The sequence below is a fragment of the Hylobates moloch genome, unplaced genomic scaffold, assembly GCF_009828535.3.
Source record: "Hylobates moloch isolate HMO894 unplaced genomic scaffold, HMol_V3 SCAFFOLD_5, whole genome shotgun sequence".
Taxonomy (NCBI): Eukaryota; Metazoa; Chordata; class Mammalia; order Primates; family Hylobatidae; genus Hylobates; species Hylobates moloch.
This window is the reverse complement of record NW_026652280.1, coordinates 47,954,371-47,975,844: the sequence shown is the minus strand read 5'-3', so window position 1 is coordinate 47,975,844 and position 21,474 is coordinate 47,954,371. Positions and strand designations below refer to the sequence as shown.

Sequence of the window (21,474 nt, the reverse complement as noted above, 5' to 3'; positions counted from 1 at the left end):
TCAAGCTTTGCAGATGCAAATACTAAAAACTGACAAGAAATTCTTTGTAACAGGTGTCTTTACAACTTCCACTCTGCAGTTTAACAATTTTAAGTTATTTCTGGAGAATCTTTGTTTTGAATACTGATCAAGGTTAAACATTTTTAAATAAAAATAACTTTTCCAATGATCTTACTAAAAATGTTCAGGGTGGAAACATGTTTATCCACATGTTTACTGAGTGCCTGCCATTTACCAAGCAATGCCAAAAGTTAAGGGGCCATTTGGCTTCCTCTGTAAAGAACCAAGATCCTGCAAAGGCACAAACTGTCTAAAACATCAGAAGGACTTTTGCAACAACCAGATCATTAGTTCAGCCTACTTTAACCCTAGTTGATAATTCAAAAAGTAGACTCTGAACCTAGTGATATGAAAACACTATCTAACAAAAGATAACTATCAGCCTTGTCATCTGCTAATGCACTGTGTAATTCACTTAAAATAATTATATACCTTTTTTAAAGCATGACAAGAACCCTAAGAGAGTTATGAACCACACTGGAGAAAGTGGAATCAGGAGGAAATGAGGAAATCAAGGAAGGAAGAATGCAGGAAATTAAACAGATCTTAAAAATCTAATCAGGAAACTCACTTAATGACATTACAGACTAAAAGACCAAGCCATAAATAAGCAGGCCCAGGAAACATTATGAAATTGTTGAAAATTAGTGATGTCAGAGTATATAAGTGTAGAGTATATAAGAAGTCTATCAAAATGAAGTAAAATGTGAACTATTTGAATATGTTTTATAATCATCTCCAATTTACTTGTGTTTTCACAATTAAAATACCTTTCAGAATTCCAACTTAGTATTCACGAAAGGAAAATGAGCCTAAAACAAGAATCAGAGAAGGGAACTGGGTAGGAAATGAATTTCAAAGACTTCCAAAGCGTATTTTCAAATCAGTAAACAAGGCACCTTTTAATTCTCTACCTTTGGTCTCTTGATTCAAATGAAAATAATGTCCAATTTCTCTTCCTATGAGTCAAACTGAAAATTGCACTATAATTAGAAGTCATAATTTCTGAGCAATTAACTTAATTATCAGGAAGGCAATATACGTAACAAGATTTCAGTAAAATCATAGTAACACTTGCCTCAAATATATAAAAACAGGCCATAGTATTCAATCAAGATATCATGTTATAGTAACAAACTTCGTATAGCTACTTAAATATACCACTGTAAAGATATTATAAAAATGACTTTTCTAGCCAAATGCTAGGAAATGTTTTGAAATTACTTCCACTGAGTAACCTACAATGCTATCCAGTTTAATAAGTTTTATTGATCTTAGTGAATTTACTATGTCTCTAATAATTAAAAACACTAAATAACAAATGTAGGATGACCTAGGACCCAATCACCTAGTCAATGCCGACTCATAAAGGAACACATGATCCTGGCTGGTATGAATAATGTATCCGTCCATTTCTCTTCTGAAGGAAAAGATTCTTCACCATGATAGCCATCTCTATTGCCAGTAAAACATGATGTTATAAACAAGTTAATCAGGTTTTCAATAAGATTAGTTCTATGAAATATCAAATGATGTAAGATAATCAATTCAGCAAAGTATGTAACACTATTTTTTCCCCACCATTTGGGGTATTTTTCAGAAACATCGTTGCCAGTGTGCAGAAACATCTGGGTATGTGTTAAAAATGAATCAGAATCAGAATCTCCCATAAGACCTGGGAAATAAGCTTATTAAAGCATATCACCTTAAATAAACCTTAAGCACATTCATATTTGAAAACTATTTCTTGTAGTAATTCTCCACACATAACATTTGTAACAAGTAAAACAGAAGACCCTTCCTTCCAAATCAGTATAACTTATATCAAATATATCTTCTTTTACATAGTTTTTGAATATACTGCAATTCATTTGGACATAGGAGTATCTGTGTTTCATCCTTAATGAACATATAACACAACAATTTGGTGAAGCCAAAGACTTTCACTAATTCAAGTAATTAAACATAAAAACAAAGATGCAAGCAAAAAGCCATACTACACTTCTGGAGGAAAAAAAAAATAAAAATTAAGATTTCAAATTACTAAGTATATTTTCCTAAACATTTTGCTGTGCTTCACAGCCAAAAATATAATTACTGACATAAACATCCTTTAAGCTAACTCTCCTATTTCAACTGAGAAGGGGGTATTGCTGTATCTTAAATCAAACTCAGCAAAATTCTGCTAAAACCAAAAACAATTATGTCCACAGGAAGTCTGACCAGGAAACATAGCAAATCAAACTGGCCTAAAACAGGATGTAAATGCTGAAGAAAAACAGAATTGAGTGCTACCTGAAAGTTTCCAGTGGGCCCAAGATATGAGGTAAAAATATCTCATTATAACTGGAGTAAATGCTTAATTTTCCAAAGGCATGTTAAAGGCATTATGGGTATCCTCAGAAAACCTACTCTCAATCTTCACTTGAATCGATCTTCAACTTGAATCACTGTATTACTTGTATATTATTCTCTTTGTTATTATCCTGACAAAAGGCAGAATTTGAATGAAAACGTCTTTTAAATATTAAATTACCGTGTCCTTCAGGAATTAAAAAGAAAACACGAAATAGATTCAGAGGGACAAGGGGGAAACGAGAAAAGAGGAAGGGGAAGAGGTGGGGACAGCCAGCTTAGGCTGGCAAACCACAGGCTTAGGCAGTGGTGACAAAAGCCAGCTTGATCCAAGGCGGCCAAGAAAATGGACCAGAAAAAGAATGTTGTAAACATAACAGGCCTGAGGAACTCCCAAGGGCGACCTAGGAAACCCGAGCTCTAGAAAAATCACTCCTCCCACACATCTCACCTCAGCCTCCCCTCCCACCGCCACATTTCTACTTAAGACAAACATGAAAGGCAGGCTTGAAAGGGAAAAGGAGTCAGAAAAGACAGTGTGGGTGAGGGACAGGTGGAGGAGCAGGTCTGCCCTTTTGCAAGGTAAGCCAGGGTGCTGCAGAGTCTAAGCACATGGTATAAACACAGCACTGAGCAACAGTGTTTAAGGGAATCCAAGAGATGTGTCCAGTATCCCAAACAAAGCACCCTCTCCAGGGTAATCACAGCTTTAAGAGGTGGTCATCTACCCTCATCTGACAATGTATAAGGAAAGGAGCACTTATAAGGCCACTTATTTCACTGATTGCAGGTCAGTTGGAAGATATGTCTTTTTTTCTCTCTCTCTTTTCAATAAGCCTCAACTCTGCCTCATTGTAATTATCCTCACTGCTAACTTAGGCTACCCAAAAAATGTCATCACTCGTCTATACAGTATTCCTTCAAACTGAAGAAGAGAGAGCTTGTATTTCCCCAAAACCTTCCATTTTCCAGGGCAAAAATGATTAGTTCCTTTCACTCGGGCACAGTAGAATGAGTCAGGAATCCTAAGGTGTACATTTCAGCTCGTCCAACAATGATGTGTGACACTTTAGGCAAGTGGCCATCTTCCAGAGCCTGTTCTTCCTTCTCTCATTTCACAAACAAGGCTAGCCCTACTGGCAAGGGGTCAGGGGTGTGGCAGGGAAGACATGGATCTCCAAATATGGACAAGGTGGTGGGCTATCTTTGGGATTTTGCTCTCGGGGCTGCTCTGCCCATAGCTCTGGCTCCAGGAACCAATGCTTCTGTGCCCAAGTTTCCCCTGGCCTTGGGCCCTTGGACAGAGGGGCAAACGCAAGGGCCCTGAGGGTGAGAGGAAAAGCCACAGCTAGAACCATCAGAGATGAGGCTCAGAAGGACAAGTGCCCTGAGAAGCCCTGCAGGACAACCCGAGAGAAACAGGCTTTCCACAGGATGGGTTAGAAATTAACTACTGTGTACCACACTGCCACAAAAGGAAAATGCATTCTATTCCCAACCAAATTACAAGTAGTGTTTGGAATACCTATTGCATACAGACACTACAAACCTAGGTTAGAAGTTTCTCTTCTAAAAGTAATCACAGACATGGCTATTTTTATCTTTAATAAACATTAAAGGCAGTAATGATAAGCACTGCTGCAGAAAAAACACATCACTGCCTCACTCTGCCACATTAACAGACTTCAAAGGTATTTGTAAAAGGAAGGCTAAGGAGGAAAATAGCAGTTAGCATTGCCAGATTTCAATGAATCAAGTTTCCCTTCAATATTGCCTAATTTCCCACAAGGCCATGGGATTTGGATTAGTTTACACTGAAGAGATATAGCTGAGTTACATATGCTACTTAGGAATGGCAATCTGACTGTGGAAACAATCTCTAAGAAGGCCAACTCATCTCTTGAGTGTGGAATGGACCTACTGACTCTTGTAACAAAGTTAGGGAGTGAGAAAGAGGGTAGCAAATCCCATCGGATACTTTCCAACTATACTTGGTCTTCCTCTGTATTCCAATTTAACCCCTGTGATTCCATGTTTCAGAGGAAGTAACACAGTGAGTCACTTCCAGTTGCAGAAGTGAGTTTTATTACTCAGGCATGTTGGAGGATAAATAAATAACATTCACCTACATGATGCAGACAATCAAATCTCTCCTGGGCTGCAAGCCCTTACTTTCATCTGCCTACCTACTAATTCTTCCTGGATATCACACAGGGATCCCAACTCAATTTCTCTAAAATCAAAATAGCCCCCCAAAGACGTGACTTTCTATACTCCCTATTAATAGCTACCTGAATGTCTAAGCTAGAATCCAAGCCTCATCTTAAAGCTGTTCCTGTTTCTTCAAACCCACTATTCCCATCCATTCAACTCTGCCCTGATGAACTACCAACCTCGAAAGTTCTAATCTTCTATTGTCCATTGCCCCCTATAACCCATCCTTCATGCTAGAAGGATCACTCTAAAACAATGGACTGCATCGTTTTCAAAACTTCTGACATTTCCTGTTACTCACAGGACAAAAAAAGCATGGGACATGTGGCCAGTAAGGGAGGCCCAGAAAAAAGAGACGCCCAATACCATGGCCCAAATCCAAACTCCTGAAATGGATCCATGCAGATCAGAGCACTGGGTGAATAAAACTGAAAGGCCTTTGAAACAAAGCAGACTATAACAGCTCTGAAGAACACAGCCAGGCCCACTTGCCAGGGCCAGGAGGCTAAAGGGCTATGATAAGAAAGCTGCAGGGTAACTAGCTACCTTCTGTGCTAGCCCAGGAAGAACCCCAGCCAAAATGCCAGAGGGACTCTGAGGAAAGGACCTAAGATACCTCTCCCACAACACACATGCCTGCACATAGACCCCACACTTTGACTACCCATCGCCATCACCTCCACCATTCCCAGCAGGGCGCACACCCCAGGAAGGCCCAAATAACAAAGCACTCGGCCAGATAATTCCTCCAAGAGCCCAGAGGAAGTCAGACCAAAGTTGCCCGACCAGATTTCACCTCTACCCAGAGAGCAAAACAGCCCGTCAGTGTGTCTAGGAAAGGTCAGGGCTTCTGGTGAGTCAAATGGACAGTGAAATCCCCACTCCCAGGGAAGTTACATAATCTCCTCCCATTATATAGCCCCACTGATTATAGGCACTATCAATTTATTTTGTAATCACAGACAGCTTTGATAAAGCTGTATGAACAAAGACCAGTCTCTCTCTGCCAGGAATTTTAGAGACCTCAACCATCTGAACACCACGGTTGGACATTGGAGCCCCAGAGACCTTTCATAACCTGGCCCATGTGCCACTCCAAGCCCTAAGCAGTAGCTGGATGGAGCTACTCCCATTTTCTAGAAGCTTTGCTCATGCTGTTCCCTGTGACTAGGATCCCTTTGCTCAGTCCAGATAAATCTTATCCATTACATTTCAACCACTTTCTCCTCTGGAAATCCTTAACCAGTCCTCACTCCCCACCACGTGCCTTCCAAGGATTTACTACAGCCGTTTTATGGGGCTCAGCCCACTCCTATTGTTGAATGAACTTATAAGTCAGCTCATCTTTGATATGACAGCAAGAAAATGACTATGTTATATTGGAAGTTATATTAATAAAGGTTTCCTATTAAATGCAATTCTGTTCTCAATCCAGCCAAGTCAAAACCTTGGAGAGAAACTGCACTCATCTTTGCAATCATGCACAAAGGTAGACACAGAATAAGAAATAATTTATGGCTCTGGCCTCTACGGGTGGGCTAGAGCAATTTGTCCATGGACTTCCTATGGTGTGGTGATGGGGCAGGTGTCTGCCATCCAGTTTCCCTGGGTACTAAGGTTTATAATGTAAAGACTATCCCTGTGTTTCCTGTATGCATTAGACACTTCAAGAAAAATGTTTCCTTGAAAATAATGAGCTTTGAGTTCTATGGAACTCACTGTAGTTGACCCAAATAGTCCAGAAATGCTGAGGAACATCTGAAAACACTGGAAACTAAACAGATTACGCTGCCTACAACTGTGTGATGTATCTGCTCAGGATGGCAAAGAAGAGGAACTAAAATGATAGAAGATCTACCTGGGAAGAAGGCCCATGACATACACAGGGCTCAGGACAGAAAAGAAGCAGGGAAATAGAATTAAAGTCTGCCAAACAGGTTGATATGGTAGGATTAATAGGAATTTCTTAACAGAGGAGATTTGAAACGCTTATTTAGGGCACATAAAAAGTACTTACAACATATATTTTAGCCATAAACACATTTTGCCCCAAGATGTAATTCAGGCTAAAATATAAATTATTTTAAGTTATTATTTCAAGAAAAATCTACATACATCGAATAAAAACTAATTATAAGAACTTAATTACTTCTGGATATGTCTCATAAATAAGAAATCTGAAGCACTTGTGCAATTGATTGATTGCTGCAGTATGGACTCAACAAGCCACATTTTTCATGGAACATCATTTTTACTTGAAAGAACAACTGAAAAACTATGGTTAAACTTGTGTATCTGACCTATATTTTCTCGAAAATGAGCAAAGTGAGACTGACACTTCAAGAAAAACTGACAGTATTTGTTGCCAATGATAAAATTCAAACTTTCAAGCAAAAATTTGAATTTTGGAAAACTGCTTCCCAATACTTAAAGATACAAAAGATTAAAAAGGAGGCTTTTTTTGGCTAAATGGTACAGGGTTTTGGAGACAGATTCAGCTTGACAAGTTCACAGCATTTTATAAGTTTTTGGTTTGCACTCTTCTAACTGGTTTTAATAACTTATTATCATTTATAAGACCTGCAAAAACACAGTAGGTTAAGCCATGTCAATCTAATTGCCTACAAGACATTTGCCAACATTTTTACATTATATCAGTGACGGTTCTATGGCAAACATTAAGCATTCAAATAAGAAAAATGTATTAGTATTTCACACAAATTGAATTAAGAATCTACAAATAATATACTGATGCACTAACTTTAAAAAAAAAAGGGATGACTAGAATTCTGATTTCCTTTGGTTAGCTTTTTGAGTAATATAACTTTAACATGTTAACTTGTAATACCAAGAAAGTGGGAAAATTGTTATGTAAGTGTCAAAAACCTTTTCTCCAAAATCTTTCAGTTAAATCCCTAGTAAAAGAAACATACCCCAAAGATGTCCAAACTTTTAAAGAGTTACATGAGAAAGTAAAAATTGCTATAGAATGAAGAGTTAATTTATAAGACTCCAAAATGGCAAAAAATAAAGAAAGCCCTTGTTGAATATCTAGATAATATCAAATTCACTAAGCTACCACTGTCATTTGTACCATAGGCTTCAAGGGGTAGGTTTTTGTGAGGTTTTTTGTTTTTTCTGGCCTAAAGGAAAACTGCAATAATGTTAAAATATTCTTCAAACTTTACCCTAAAACTTGTATTTTGGGATACATCAACGTTTCACAATGCATTTCTTCTCAAACATCATCATCTGAGTTTATACATCTCACTGAATCCAAAAATTAATAAAAGTCTCATAGTAATTTTAAGAAATGAAGCAGTCTGGATGAGGTTTCCATCTTCCTTCCCTGCTGCAATTCACTGCAATAATCTACTACACTCAAGACAATGCCCTGATCATTCCATCTCAAAATTCTGCAGGTGTTTTCACTCTGTAAGAGGCATTACATTTTTAGCTAACTCGGAACAAACAGCACTGGCTCAAACGACCACAGTGTGTAAGGAGAAATGAGAGGAGATGCTCACTGTTACTAAGTAATTGAACATTAAATACATAGTAGCCAGGAAAAACTCAGAACTAAGTTTTGGAAATATGACATTTTAATATGCATGTGAAGTTCATATTTTTCATTCACTAGAATTAACGCCGCATTGGCTCCTTTTCAACAAAAGGGGGACGAAGAATTCGGATATTTAATAAAGAATTCAAGTAGTTTTACAAAAGTGTATCTTGCACCAAAGGCCAAAAAATGATAAACAGGTTAACATTTTAAACTACAAGTTCCCTTAGATAATGGTTATTTTAATCACTATTTTCTCAGAAGTCATCCTAACAGGTGGCAAAGGCAACGTACCCTTGAAAATCAGACCCAAGCAGACTAAAATAATGGAGCACTGTCTTTACAAGACAACTCATCGCCTTAAAATTCCCCAAGTATGGCACAAAAAGAAGGGGGTCCACTGATCCCATTCTAAAAAAGCGACCTAGGACCCTAGAATACACACATGTTGGACTCAATCACATACCCTGCTGTTGGCTCCTCTGTATTTTTACAACCAGTTCTTATACCCGAGAGTGTTTGAATACAACTACGATTAAGCACTGAGTTTAGGCTTAAAGACTTAACATTAAAAGGATAAAGCTGTCAGAACACTCAAGAAAGCGACTAAGGCATCCCGGGCCATCACACTAATTTTGCTATGTCTATTTAATGCAATCTTTTGTTATTAACAAACTGCATGCATTAACAAAACTCACGTACCAAAGTCATGCCCTGAAGCAGTTTGTTTGACACGTCTGAAATAACATTTAAAACGAAACGCTTTTCTGCGGGCCCCTATTTAAACAGCTTCCAAATCCCAGAAGTAACATCCTTAACAGCCTGCGCTGGCTGTGGTGTGACCAGGGGAAGCGAGGGTGTGTCTCGGTGCTTACCGATTCCCGGGGCCACATAGATGAAGTACAGACAGGACGAAGAGAGGGAGAAGAAGAAGATGAAGGCGAGGAGGGAGCGATTGGAAACCCGCATCATCCGCCTGAGCACAGACATCTTCCTCTTCCCTGCCAGCAGCCCAGGCTGCGCTCTCAGGCCGGACTCGGGGCCACTGTCCAGGCCCTAAACTTCCATAAATGTGCTGAGAACCACGAGACTGCAGCGGGGTCCGCGCGGGGAGGCTCTGGGGAGAGGGCCCGAGTGGAAAGGAGGAAATGGGAGGGAGTGGACGGAATGAATGGGAGGCCAGAGAATCGGGGGAGGGGAGGCGCAGAGGCCGAGGGGGAAGAGGTGGAGGGGAGAGAGGGAACGGGGGGCTGGGGACCCGGGGAGGGCAGGACCCAAGGAGGCCGGGGAAGGGCGAGGAGGCGCGTTTTCTCCGCCAAGCAGCGGCGGGAGGAGGGGCTGCAGGTGGGAGGACGCGCAGGCTGCGCGCCGCGGCGCCCCTGCGGAGAGGGGCAGCTAACTGCAGCACGCCCGGCTCCGCTGCCCGCGCTCGGCGGGACGCCGCCGCGAAGCCCAGTGCTCAGGGTCCGGGCCGCCCGCGTCTGCTCAGCAGGCCTGAGCCGCCTCCTGCTTCAGGCCGCGGCTCTCGTGCCTGCGCGGGGCTCGCGTGGGCGCCGGGGCCGCAACCAGCGCGCGCCACGCGCGGGGGCCCGCGGGGGCCCTGGGGGCCGAGGAGCTGGGCGCTCGCCTTCACCGAGCCTCCTCCTCATGCCGCGCCGGGCCCCGGCGCCCCGCGGCCGCCGCGGGAGCTGAGCACAGGCCAGGGCGGCGTCCCGGCCAGCGACGAACGCGCTCTGATTCCGGCCGCCGCCAGCTGCCTGCCTGGCCGCAAGGGCGGCAGCGGCATTACCGCCGCGCGCCCGGGGTGAGGCGCCCCTGCCGGGCCCGCGGACACCAGGCGAAGAGCGACCGGGCGACGCGCGCTACGGGCAGAGCCGGGGAGCCAGAAGAGCAGGAGGCCGAGCGCCGTCGGAGCCGCGTCTGGTTGGAGAAAGAGGCGGACGTGAAAGGGCGGGGGAGCCGCGGAGGAAAACCGGGACCGGCGGGCACGTCCCGCGAGCTCCGCGCGCTTCGCGCGCTCGCTCGGAACTCGGCAGGCGGCGCTGCGCCGGGCCCCGAGAAAACCTGGAAGCCCCCGCCCTCCCCGCGCCCGAAACACCGCGCGTCCTGATAGGCCCGCGCCCAGCAGCCCCCTCCCCGCGCCGGCCGCACCGGGGCCCCGCCGCCTCCTGCGTCACCGCCGCCCTCCCCCGTCCAGGGACTCCGCGGTGGCCGCGCTGCTGGGGACTGAGGGACGCGTTGCGATCCCCGGATACATTCTACCCTGGGGGTACATAATGAAGGATGATGTACCTGAAAGGAAAAGGGCATCTCCAAAAAGGGACTTCGCGGGTGGAATTTCCTTCCAAAATCCTCCCTCGAGGAACAAGGTGTATTTCCGACCTGGATTAATGAATCCCCTCTCCCATCCCGCCCTTTCTGTAGAAACAGTGTCAGGATGTGGCGCGGACCTGTGTGCGTCCCTTATACCAGGACTTGCCTTCAACGCTGAAGGTGAACCCTGGGTCGTCCTCGCTGTATTCAGGCGCGGCTGAAATGGCTTCTGGGCAGCCAACAGGCCCTTGAGCGCCTCAGCCCCATCTTGCTTCAGTAAGCAAACGGACGGATGTCTTCATCCACCTTCTAGGCCGTGGTCTACCCTTTGTTCAAATGCTTCTTCCTGCTAGCTGACTTTGTCCAGGTCCTTAGCTGTATCACATTGTTCAAATGTGTGTGCGCAGGTGTTTGTTTTTCAACTAATCATGCAGGAAGTGGCGGGATGCCCTACTGCCATTATTTGCTCAGTATTTCCAGATGGAACTGTAGTTGATAGCCAATAAGTTTGGTACGTTTTTATAAGGATGCCCATGCCCTAGATCGTCCCTGAGATGGTGCTTTGCAATGTGGAACCTGAAACACCTAATTTATAAGCCCAAGCCTTTCATTAATATTAAATGTGAGACCCCTGGAAGCTACTACTTTGTGTGAGCCTGTTTTCTCCACCCTCAAACAGTGGATATAATACCCCCTTGCAAGGCTGTGAGATTAAATGGGTAACTGTGCATAATGCTAAACATGGTGTCTGGGACGCAAGAGGTTCCCTTATATCCCATTAGTTCACTAGGTGGGATCACCAAGTTGAAATTCATTTTTTAACATTTTGCTTGTTGGAGTACTCACAACTTCTCTGGCTAATTTGATATTTAATGTGAAAGGTAATGACACTATTTTGTAACATTTTTAGATGCTTAAGGGAAATTTGAAATGCAAAGTGGAACAACATTAAAAGGAAACTCACTTGTAAAATAAAGAAAAACAAAACCTATGCAAGCAAAAGAAGTCAGGAATGCTGAGGAAGCAAAAATTGTGGTTTTTCCCTCTCCAGTCCCACTAACTTTTCATTTATCTTTATTTGCAGCAGTTAGACTGGTTGTTTACAAAGCTAATACCACCATATTGCTAGTCAAAAGACAGTTCCATACCTTTGCTGACCTAGTGGTAGACCATTCTTCTCAGGCAAGGTTGGCTTTTTCAAAGGAAAGGTTACTATAAACTGGGAGAGAAGTAGTAACATTATAGAATTCGATGATTCATCTTTAAGAAATCTGAAGACTGTACAGATGAACCTAGCTGGCATAGATGACTGCCATTGGTATCTCTCCTAATTTTAACCCTATCTCTTGATTTCTCTTGTTGGGCAAGTGTCCCCCACGGTACTTGTTAAGACTGATTAGCTCTCCCCAGGAGTAGACTTTTATCGGTTGTACCAGAAAACAAGCCTAGTCGGTGCAGCCGTTGTTGTGAGGATTAAATTAAATGAATTAATGCCTGTAAAGAGCATGGGAGAGGCTGGTACATGGTAAGCACTATTGGAGTATTTGTAAAATATATTTTTAGAAATCTCTCCTTTCAGTCACTCTCTGTCCACAGTAACAAATGATGTGATGGTTGTCTCTTTCTGTTTAAACACCAAATTTCCTAGTGGGTCACCCATTAAATCTGTCTCTAACAGTCTGAGGGATGCCTCAGGGTCTCAGCTCGTGTTTAAAACAGAGATAGATTAAATACTCAGTGCACAAGAAATGCTGAGCCTTTCCAAACCCACAATATCAACTGATACTTCCTCAGGAGCCAAGTAAGCCCATGACAGAGGAATGACCTTGCAGAAATCTAAAAGTCTGTTTTTTAATGCCATTAAAAAGACCTTAATCCTATAATAGTAAGACATAACTTACAACAGTAAGAGAGAAATAAATTTTATTTAATGGCTTTGTTCTAAGTTTATTACCACCAAGTATTCCTTTTATTATTTTCTGTCTACTAGGGACACCATGCTTTTAAATATTTGGGTATCAAACTGAATAAATTAAATCATAATTAATGGTTTTCTACTTGTATTAATAAGAAGTATACACAGAGATTGCAATTAAAACAGAAAAAGAAAAATGTGCTTGTTAATGAGATGGATGACATTTTACTTAGTCTGTGCTGTCTGAGTGAGGATGAACAATATACACTGTGTTTTGAATTTGCTCGTGAGCATGGTAAAATAAAAATACCTAATTTTTTTCAGTGAATTGCGGGGGAAGAAATGAAAGAAAGTAGCATATAGAATCTCACTTTTATGGTAGCTAAAGATTCAGATCTTCATGTTACAATTACTGATTAAAAATAGTAATTATATCTGTTTAAATGCATGGTCTCAGCATCTGAGACTCAGCTAAAGAAAATTATTAGGTTGATGAATTATGCTTAGACAATTGAATTTGTATTTATATAATTGTAGATCATATAAAAGACATTGGCATGATTCATAAAATGGAATATTTATATACATATAATTGAGTATATATATATATACACACACACATATGTAATTCCAAAATGTTGTGGTACAGATATTTCTCATAAATAAAAATTTGTATTGTGAATATGGTCAGATCTCTGGTGAGAAAAAAGATATTGCTCCCTGTAGCTTATTTAGATTATATAAAAGAAATTTTAAATAAGTCTTACATTTCAGAACAAATATGATCACTTTAAAGCCAAATTTTAATAATTCTATATATATGAAATAATATAGAACTGTATGATAATTCTGTATTGTAGTTAAAATTTTAAAAGAAAACCACTGTAGTGGTAGCAGCCCTACTTCAGCAATTGACCCAAATTTCTTACTAATCTCAAAGTGCCTGAACTCTTTGATCTTAGATCCAAGATCATTCTTTCACATCATACAAATGTCCTAGCATTTTCAAGCATTCCAACCACTTTGATATCGTTTTCACAACATCCCTTTGGGGTTGGTATGGCAAGTATTATTATGTCCTTCTGAGATGAGGAAACGAAAGCTCGGGAGGTAAAATACCGGGCCTGAGGTCACATAGTATAAAGGTAGCAGAGCTGGGAAGAAAGCCCAGATGTTATCAGCCTACTTCGGTGCCCTTACTACAAACCACACCAGCTCTTATCTTCACACACATTATTTTGCCTATCAGGGTAAGTGTTTTCATGTATTTTTTTTCATTTTTTAGAAATAAATATATGTAATCCATCTTCCAAACTTCCTTTACCAATTTTGCCTTAAACATCTCTGCCAAGAAACTATATAAAGTGTACTACACGGTACACTGACAGGGAAAAAACTGGTACATAAAGTGAAGGCCCGACTATCTAGTCCTTGCTTGTCATCAGTTGGTAAGTCAAAATGAGAAAATTAATGGATGGTGTTAGCTTTATTCATTCTTTTTCTCAGCTTAATGCTAGGTTTATTCAGTAGATTGCTGGTTTTGCCTTATAGGGAATCTGAGCTGCCAAGCAATAGCCACTGACTGGACTCAAGGCCAGCAAATCCTAGGCTGACTGGAAAAAGAAGCCAACCCAACAGAAATGAGAATTTGTTCAGAAAACTATGGGGTTGGAAGGTGGGAGGGCAGACAAGGAGAAGCAAAGATGGAAGATTGAAAGAGTCCAGTCACACAACGTGGTGCCCAGTGCCTTCCATGGTAAGAGATGATACTTAAGCACTCACCAGGGTAAATGGAAGAGGCTGGGCCGGGCGCAATGGCTCATGCCTGTAATCCCAGCACTTTGGGAGACCAAGGCGGGTGGATCACGAGATCAGGAGTTCAAGACCAGCCTGGCCAATGTGGTGAAACCCCATCTCTACTAAAAATATAAAAAATTAGCCGGGCATGGTGGCACAAGCCTATAGTCCCAGCTACTCGGGAGGCTGAGACAGGAGAATTGCTTGAACCCAGGAGACAGAGGTTGCAGTGAGCCAAGATCACACCACCACACTCCATCCTGGGCGACAGAGCAAGAAAAAAAGAGGCTGCCTTCACCAGCCTGAGGCTTAAGCTATGTGGGTCCCAGGCAGCCCCCTAAAGGTTGAGGGAAGTCAGTCTTGGCACCTATGGAACCCAGACACACAGGGCACCTTAGGTATTGTGCACACCAGCTGGGCAACTCAACCCTAGAGAGAAAGTTCGTAAACTTGGCTACTGAACAGACAAAACAATATCCACAATACTAGATCTTCCTTGAATTCTACACAGTGTTACTCCTGAGAATCTCAAGAGATAGCTTTCTTGTGGACACATACATCTTTATTAAAAGGATAAAAGAACTATTACCTGACACAGTTCAAAAGAATTAACTTATTATGGCCAAAATAGCCTACCTTCAGTCATTTAATGTTTTGGGAATTTTTTGTTTGTTTGTTTTATTGAGACAGACTCTCGCTCTGTTGTCTAGGCTGGAGTGCAGTGGCACGATCTCTTGGCGTACTGCAACCTACGCCTCCTGGGTTCAAGTGTCAAATTTTGTTTTTAGTAGAGACGGGTTTTCACCATGTTGGCCAAGCTGCTCTCAAACTCCTGACCTCAGGTGATCCGCCTGCCTCAGCCTCCCAAAGTGCAGGAATTACAGGCGTAAGCCATCATGCCCAACCCCTGCAGTCATTTAATATTTTGTTGTTTTTGTTTTGTTTTGTTTTTGAGACAGAATTTCACTCTTGTCGCCCAGGTTGGAGTACAATGGCACGATCTTGGCTCACTCTAACCTCTGCTTCCTGGGTTCTAGCGATTCTCCTGCCTCAGCCTCCCGAGTAGCTGGGATTACAGGTGCCCACCACCACACCCAGTTAATTTTTGTATTTGTAGTAGAGACGGAGTTTCACCATGTTGGTCAAGCTGGTCTCAAACTCCTGACCTCAGGTGATCCGCCTGCCTTGGCCTCCCAAATTGCTGGGATTACAGGTGTGAGCCACCACGCCCAGCCCCCAGTCATTTAATGTTTTAAAAAGTCATTTTCTTACTATGTAGCCATAAAAAAGAATGAGCTCATGTCCTTTTCAGGGTCATGGATGAAGCTGGAAGCCATCATTCTCAGCAAACTAACACAGGAACAGAAAACCAAACACCACATGTTCTCACTCAAAGTGGGAGATGAACAATGAGAACACAGGGAGGGGAACATCACACAGCGGAGCCTGTCAGTGGGGTGGGGGGCAAGGGGAGGGAGAGCATTAGGACAAATACCTAATGCGTGTGGGGCTTAAAACCTAGATGACGTGTTGATAGGTACAGCAAACCACCATGGCACATGTATACCTATGTAACAAACCTGCATGTTCTGTGCATGTATCCCAGAGCTTAAAGTACAATTTTTTAAAAAGTCATTTTCTGAACATGATTCTATTTTGATGATATATGTTACTATCCTAGAACCTAGTACAAAAACAGGGCAATAAATAATTATTGAATGAGTGGATTAACATAGTCTTAACATCTTACATAATTATACATATAGCTCTGGGTTTTGTCTAATAGAGTACAAGTTAGTTCACCTTAACTCATTCAGAGCATATTATCAAAAGAGCCATCTTCATAGGCGAATGACTCACAAAAGCAAAAGATAAAATACATAGATGAAAGGTAGTATACTATGAAAATGTCCTTTTATCATATCAAGAATCTTATACCTGTAGCCAACAGAAGCAATTCAAGAAATGTAATTATGATACAGAGTATAACTTTTAATGAAGAACATTTCTAGACCATTTTCTATTCATTTATTATCATATTTAATGTCATAAGGCTCATAAAATTTTCTCAGTCTGTTCTTTTAGTGACTAAATCATTCTGGGGCGAAATAGTTTCTAAGCTTTAATGGGTTAATATTGAATTAAGAAATAGGATTCAGGTAAATTTGATAAAGGATTTCAGTGTTTCTGTGTCTGAAACAGGAACTCTGGACTAGCAAGTTCCTCTCTTAAGCTGAAATCCACAAGTTTATGGTCACAGGAATGATTTAAGTTACTGTAAAAAATAAGAAGTTTCGGTATATCAGAGCTATTCAAAAGAGAGAAAGAAACTGACCTTTTCAGTCTGCAAAGTATTAATAATACCAGTTTGCCATGACCAATAAGGAACAACTAGAAAATGGAAGCACCTGGCAATACTTAGCAAATTATTAACATAATTCAACATATTAGGTCAAAGAAAAAAATACAGGATCTTTTCTTTTTTAGAATAATTGTGTAAATATCTATTCTAAATATCTATTATTCTATTATTTGTTAATGAACATTGCTTTTCAATTTGAGTCAACAATAAATTGAACTAGCATAAACATATGCACATGTGCATGCATTTCTGTTGGTTATATATTTAGTAGTCAAAATTGCAGGTTTTGTGATGTGTGTCTACTCAGACTTAAGAGATGCTGGTAAACACTTTCCCAAACTGGTTTTACCAATTTATGCTGCCACCAGCAGCATTTAAAAGTTCAAGTTGCTCGCATTCTCATCAGTACTTTCTATAGTCAACCCGATTTTACTATTACCATTTCAGGTAGAGTGTAGTGATGTCTCATTTTGGTTTTGATTTGCACCTTTCTAAGAGCTAATGGGATTGAGCAATTTTCATACATTTTTGGCATAAAATGTCTTTTATAGAGGCTAGGAAGCATTTGATATGATTAAACAATTTCTGATATTAAAACTCTTCATAAAATAGGGATAAAAGGATGTGTTCTTGTTTTTTTTTTTTTTTTTTTTTTTGAGAAAGAGTCTCGCTCTGTCCCCTAGGCTGGAGTGCAGTGGCACAATCTCGGCTCACTGCAACCTCCGCCTCCCGGGTTCACGCCATTCTCCTGCCTCAGCCTCTCCGAGTAGCTGGGACTACAGGCGCCTGCCACCACGCCCGGCTAATTTTTTGTATTTTTAGTAGAGACGGGGTTTCACCATGGTCTCGATCTCCTGACCTCGTGATCCGCCCGCCTCGGCCTCCCAAAGTGCTGGGATTACAACCGTGAGCCACTGCGCCCGGCCTCTTGTTTTGTAAATAGCTATCTTAAACAAGGTGCATCAACATGATTAATGTAGAATCATCTCTATTCAAATAACAAAAAAAGACACGATTGGTAAGAATTAGCTAATGCATATGGATGAGAAAATTAAGAGGTAAAAGTAAGGGAAAGAAAGTTATAAAAATTAGTTATTTGTAGTTTATGCTCTTACCCCCCAAAATAGTGTTCACTAGAAAACTCATTAGAACTAACAGAACAGATTGATAACAGAGTCAATCAAGAAATATATGCACACTTAGTTTAGCGTGGGGATACATTCCTAGGGGATACATTCCTAGATGTTAGGGCTCTAACTGAACTTACTTATATGGGGTCCTGTAGTTTCTATGGAGATGTAGTATAGGTATTGTACTTAAGTGATTGCTTAATCCTCAGTTTTTAGCAATGTTTAGAATGTCCTTCAAAATGTCAAAGACTTCTACCAATCTCCTAATTTTCTTTATTCTCTGCTTCCTCAAATATTTCCTTAAAAGCATCACAAGTTGGCAGAAAATGTGTGTCCTCAGCTACCTCCTGATTCTCTGCCCTTGTTGGTACCATAACTTTGGAAGTCAATGCATATAAAAATTATTTACTAGCCGGGCGTGGTGGCTCATGCCTGTAATCCCAGCACTTTGGGAGGCTGAGGCGGGCAGATCACGAGATCAGGAGATTGAGACCATCCTGGCTAACACGGTGAAACCCCATCTCTACTAAAAATACAAAAAATTAGCTGGGCGCAGTGGCAGGCGCCTGTGGTCCCAGCTACTCAGGAGGCTGAGGCAGGAGAATGGTGTGAACCCGGGAGGCAGAGTTTGCAGTGAGCAGAGATCACACCACTGCACTCCAGCCTGGGCGATAAGCGAGACTCTGTCTCAAAAAAAAAAAAATTATTTACTAGAACTCAAGACAAAACTGGAAGGAGAGGCTCAAGCAGAGAACACGAGAACACAACACATATTGTGGAACCACTCAGCTCAGGATGGTTTGGACTTTGCTTATTGCTTGTGTACACCAGTACATCACTGGTGGAACATATGATGGCACTCAGTGCATGGAGAAAAGTCCTATTAACAGAATATCATAGATGAATATGTAAATAGCTGTTACACATATAGCATGTTCTACTTTTTAAAATATCATAAAGACAAACAGCAAATGGGAGATATAATATACCTAATTATATTACAAAATTAATAAAATATAGCTAACTTTATACAAATGTTAACATGAGATCATATAATAATAACCAAAAGATCCCAAGTGCAGTAGCAACAAAATATACATAATACTATAAATAAACTGAAAAGGAAATATACAAAACTAATGTGAAGAAAGAACTCAACAGAGTGAAGACAAAAAAGAAGGCTTGAAAATGAAAAGGGCTGGCTGGGTACAGTGACTTATGCTTGTAATCCTAGCACTTTGGGAGGCTGAGGCAGGAGGATTGCTTGAGGCCAGGAGTTCAAGACCAGCCTGGGCAATATAGTGGGACTCCATCTCTATAAAAAATGCAAAAGTTGCCCAGGCATGTTAGTACACGCCTGTAGTCCCAGCTACTCAGGAGGCTGAGGTGGGAGGGTCACTTGAGCCTGGGAGGTCGAGGCTGCAGTGTGCCATGATCGTGCCACTCCAGCCTGGGAGACAGAGTGAGACTCTGTCTTAAAAAAATAAAATACATAAATAAGTAATGAAAAGGATAGGAAATTCAATACTATAAAGATGTGAATTCTTCCTAAATGTAACCATGAATGTTGGAGAGTAACCAAGCTAGAGAATTATAATCACTTATCTTAAAATAGATAAAGGCAGGACAGTAAGCATGCCTCCATGGCAAGAGACAATACCCTTACCATAACAACATTTACAATCACGACCAATTATGTTTCCAATATTCTTCACCCTACTAGGCATGAATAATGTGCCTGAGAAAGAAGATTAATCTATCTATAAATAAATAAAGTCTTTCCTTCAGGAAGATGTAAACAGGAAAAGCTTCCAGACTAGTCTGCTAGAGTCTGAAACAGAGATCAGTGCATATAAACAAGACTTGCCTTTGTCGGGGGAAGCACTATTGCTTGCATTAAGCACAACACTTCTTTCCTTACCCAGAGCACAGATGTGTCCCAAGCAAGACTGAATATCTTTAAACACACCAACCTCTTCAGGACAATGGAGCAGTAGATAAAGAACAATTGCTGGCCGGGCGCGGTGGCTCACGCTTGTAATCCCAGCACTTTGGGAGGCCGAGGCGGGCGGATCACGAGGTCAGGAGATCGAGACCAGGGTGAAACCCCGTCTCTACTAAAAATACAAAAAAAAAAAAATTAGCCGGGCGTGGTGGCGGGCGCCTGTAGTCCCAGCTACTCGGAGAGGCCGAGGCAGGAGAATGGCGTGAACCCGGGAGGCGGAGCTTGCAGTGAGCCGAGATTGCGCCACTGCACTCCAGCCTGGGCGACCGAGCGAGACTCCGTCTCAAAAAAAAAAAAAAAAGAACAATTGCTCAGAGTCTCTCTAAACTCTGCAGTTAGTTGAAAGAGCCAGTGTACCAAGGAGAGGCCATGAAGTGACTTCAGTCAAAGGCCTTTGCTATAAAGAACGAAAAATGCCTGTAGGACTTTTGTTCACAGGATATTTGCAGCAACTGGCCATTATTACTGAGTTATAATTGACTTAGGTTGTAGTCCTGATATAAGTTGTCTTAAAATAACTTCTTTCAATAGAAATGTTCCCTGTTTTTGCTATATGATAGAAAATTTTCAACTGAAATATCACTTTACCAACATGAAATTTCAAAAAAATGTGTGTAACTGTGAAACCAAGAGTACAAAACAACTCAAATTTTACCCCTCTACATTTCACATACTAGTTATCCCGGATCCTGTTTGTCTTTAAACTGTTGATGGTAGAATAATTTTAGAAATATGAATTGCATAGTGATTAATACATAGATATTTAATTTTAAACATTCTTGATTGAGTTCCTGACCCCTGTTTATAAAATGACATTAACATCTTCTAGGAGACTTCATTGTATAACAATTCCTTTTTTTTTTTTTTTTTTTGAGACGGAGTCTCACTCTGTCACCCAGGCTGGAGTGCAGTGGCGCAATCTCGGCTCACTGCAAGCTCCGCCTCCTGGGTTCACGCCATTCTCCTGCCTCACTCAGCCTCTCCGAGTAGCTGGGACTACAGGCGCCCGCCACCACGTCCGGCTAATTTTTTGTATTTTTAGTAGAGATGGGGTTTCATCGTGGTCTCGAACTCCTGACCTCGTGATCCGCCCGCCTCGGCCTCCCAAAGTGCTGGGATTACAAGCGTGAGCCACCGTGCCCGGCCCATTGTATAACAATTCTTAAGAATCATGCTATACTATGGAGAAGGAATATTAATGCCATGAAGTACAAATCATTAAAATAAAGCAGGAGTGACTTTTTTCCTGTCTGAGAAAAAAATTTTCCCACTGCCACAGAGAAAATAGGCTAGAACAAAAGTATTACACATGTAGCAGGAGGAAAACTTGTTAAAGGAGGGACTGGCAGAAGGTGGTTTCCAGTTTAAACTAATGAAATAAAAATAGTTCTGCCACTTCTCCTCCCCGAAATTAAAAAAAAAAATCTTCAAAGATGCCAGAAAATGCCTAAAACCCTGAACAATTATGTATGAAGAAAGCCTGGGAATATTGTCCCCACAGTCAGAGAGAATGCCAGATGAAGATTCTTGCTCAGTACACTTGGGACAGAGCAGAATTCTTCGTAGTGGAACCCCCCAGAGGCAAAACAGCCACTACCTCATGTAGGAGGAGAGGCCATATCTAGGCTGCCTGGACCTCTCTGACCTCTTTTGACAATGCGGGAAGGGAAGAGGTTTTCAACCAACAATGCATAGACACAACACTTCTGTAAGAAGCAAGCTACTGATGTGCAATTAGAGGCAAAACCTTGGATCATCTCA

The 21,474-nt window shown here is 41.5% G+C and overlaps 1 protein-coding gene across 1 annotated transcript in view; it reads right to left on the bottom strand.

Moving 5' to 3' along the window:
* Positions 1-9,776, bottom strand: part of B4GALT6 (beta-1,4-galactosyltransferase 6) — a 63,213-nt gene extending 53,437 nt beyond the window's left edge. The window contains exon 1 of the mRNA XM_032152581.3: positions 9,067-9,776. Within this exon, the coding sequence (XP_032008472.1) occupies positions 9,067-9,181 (115 nt within the window). The 5' untranslated portion in view covers positions 9,182-9,776. The remainder of the gene's footprint in view (positions 1-9,066) is intronic.
* Between the last annotated feature and the right edge of the window lie 11,698 nt (positions 9,777-21,474).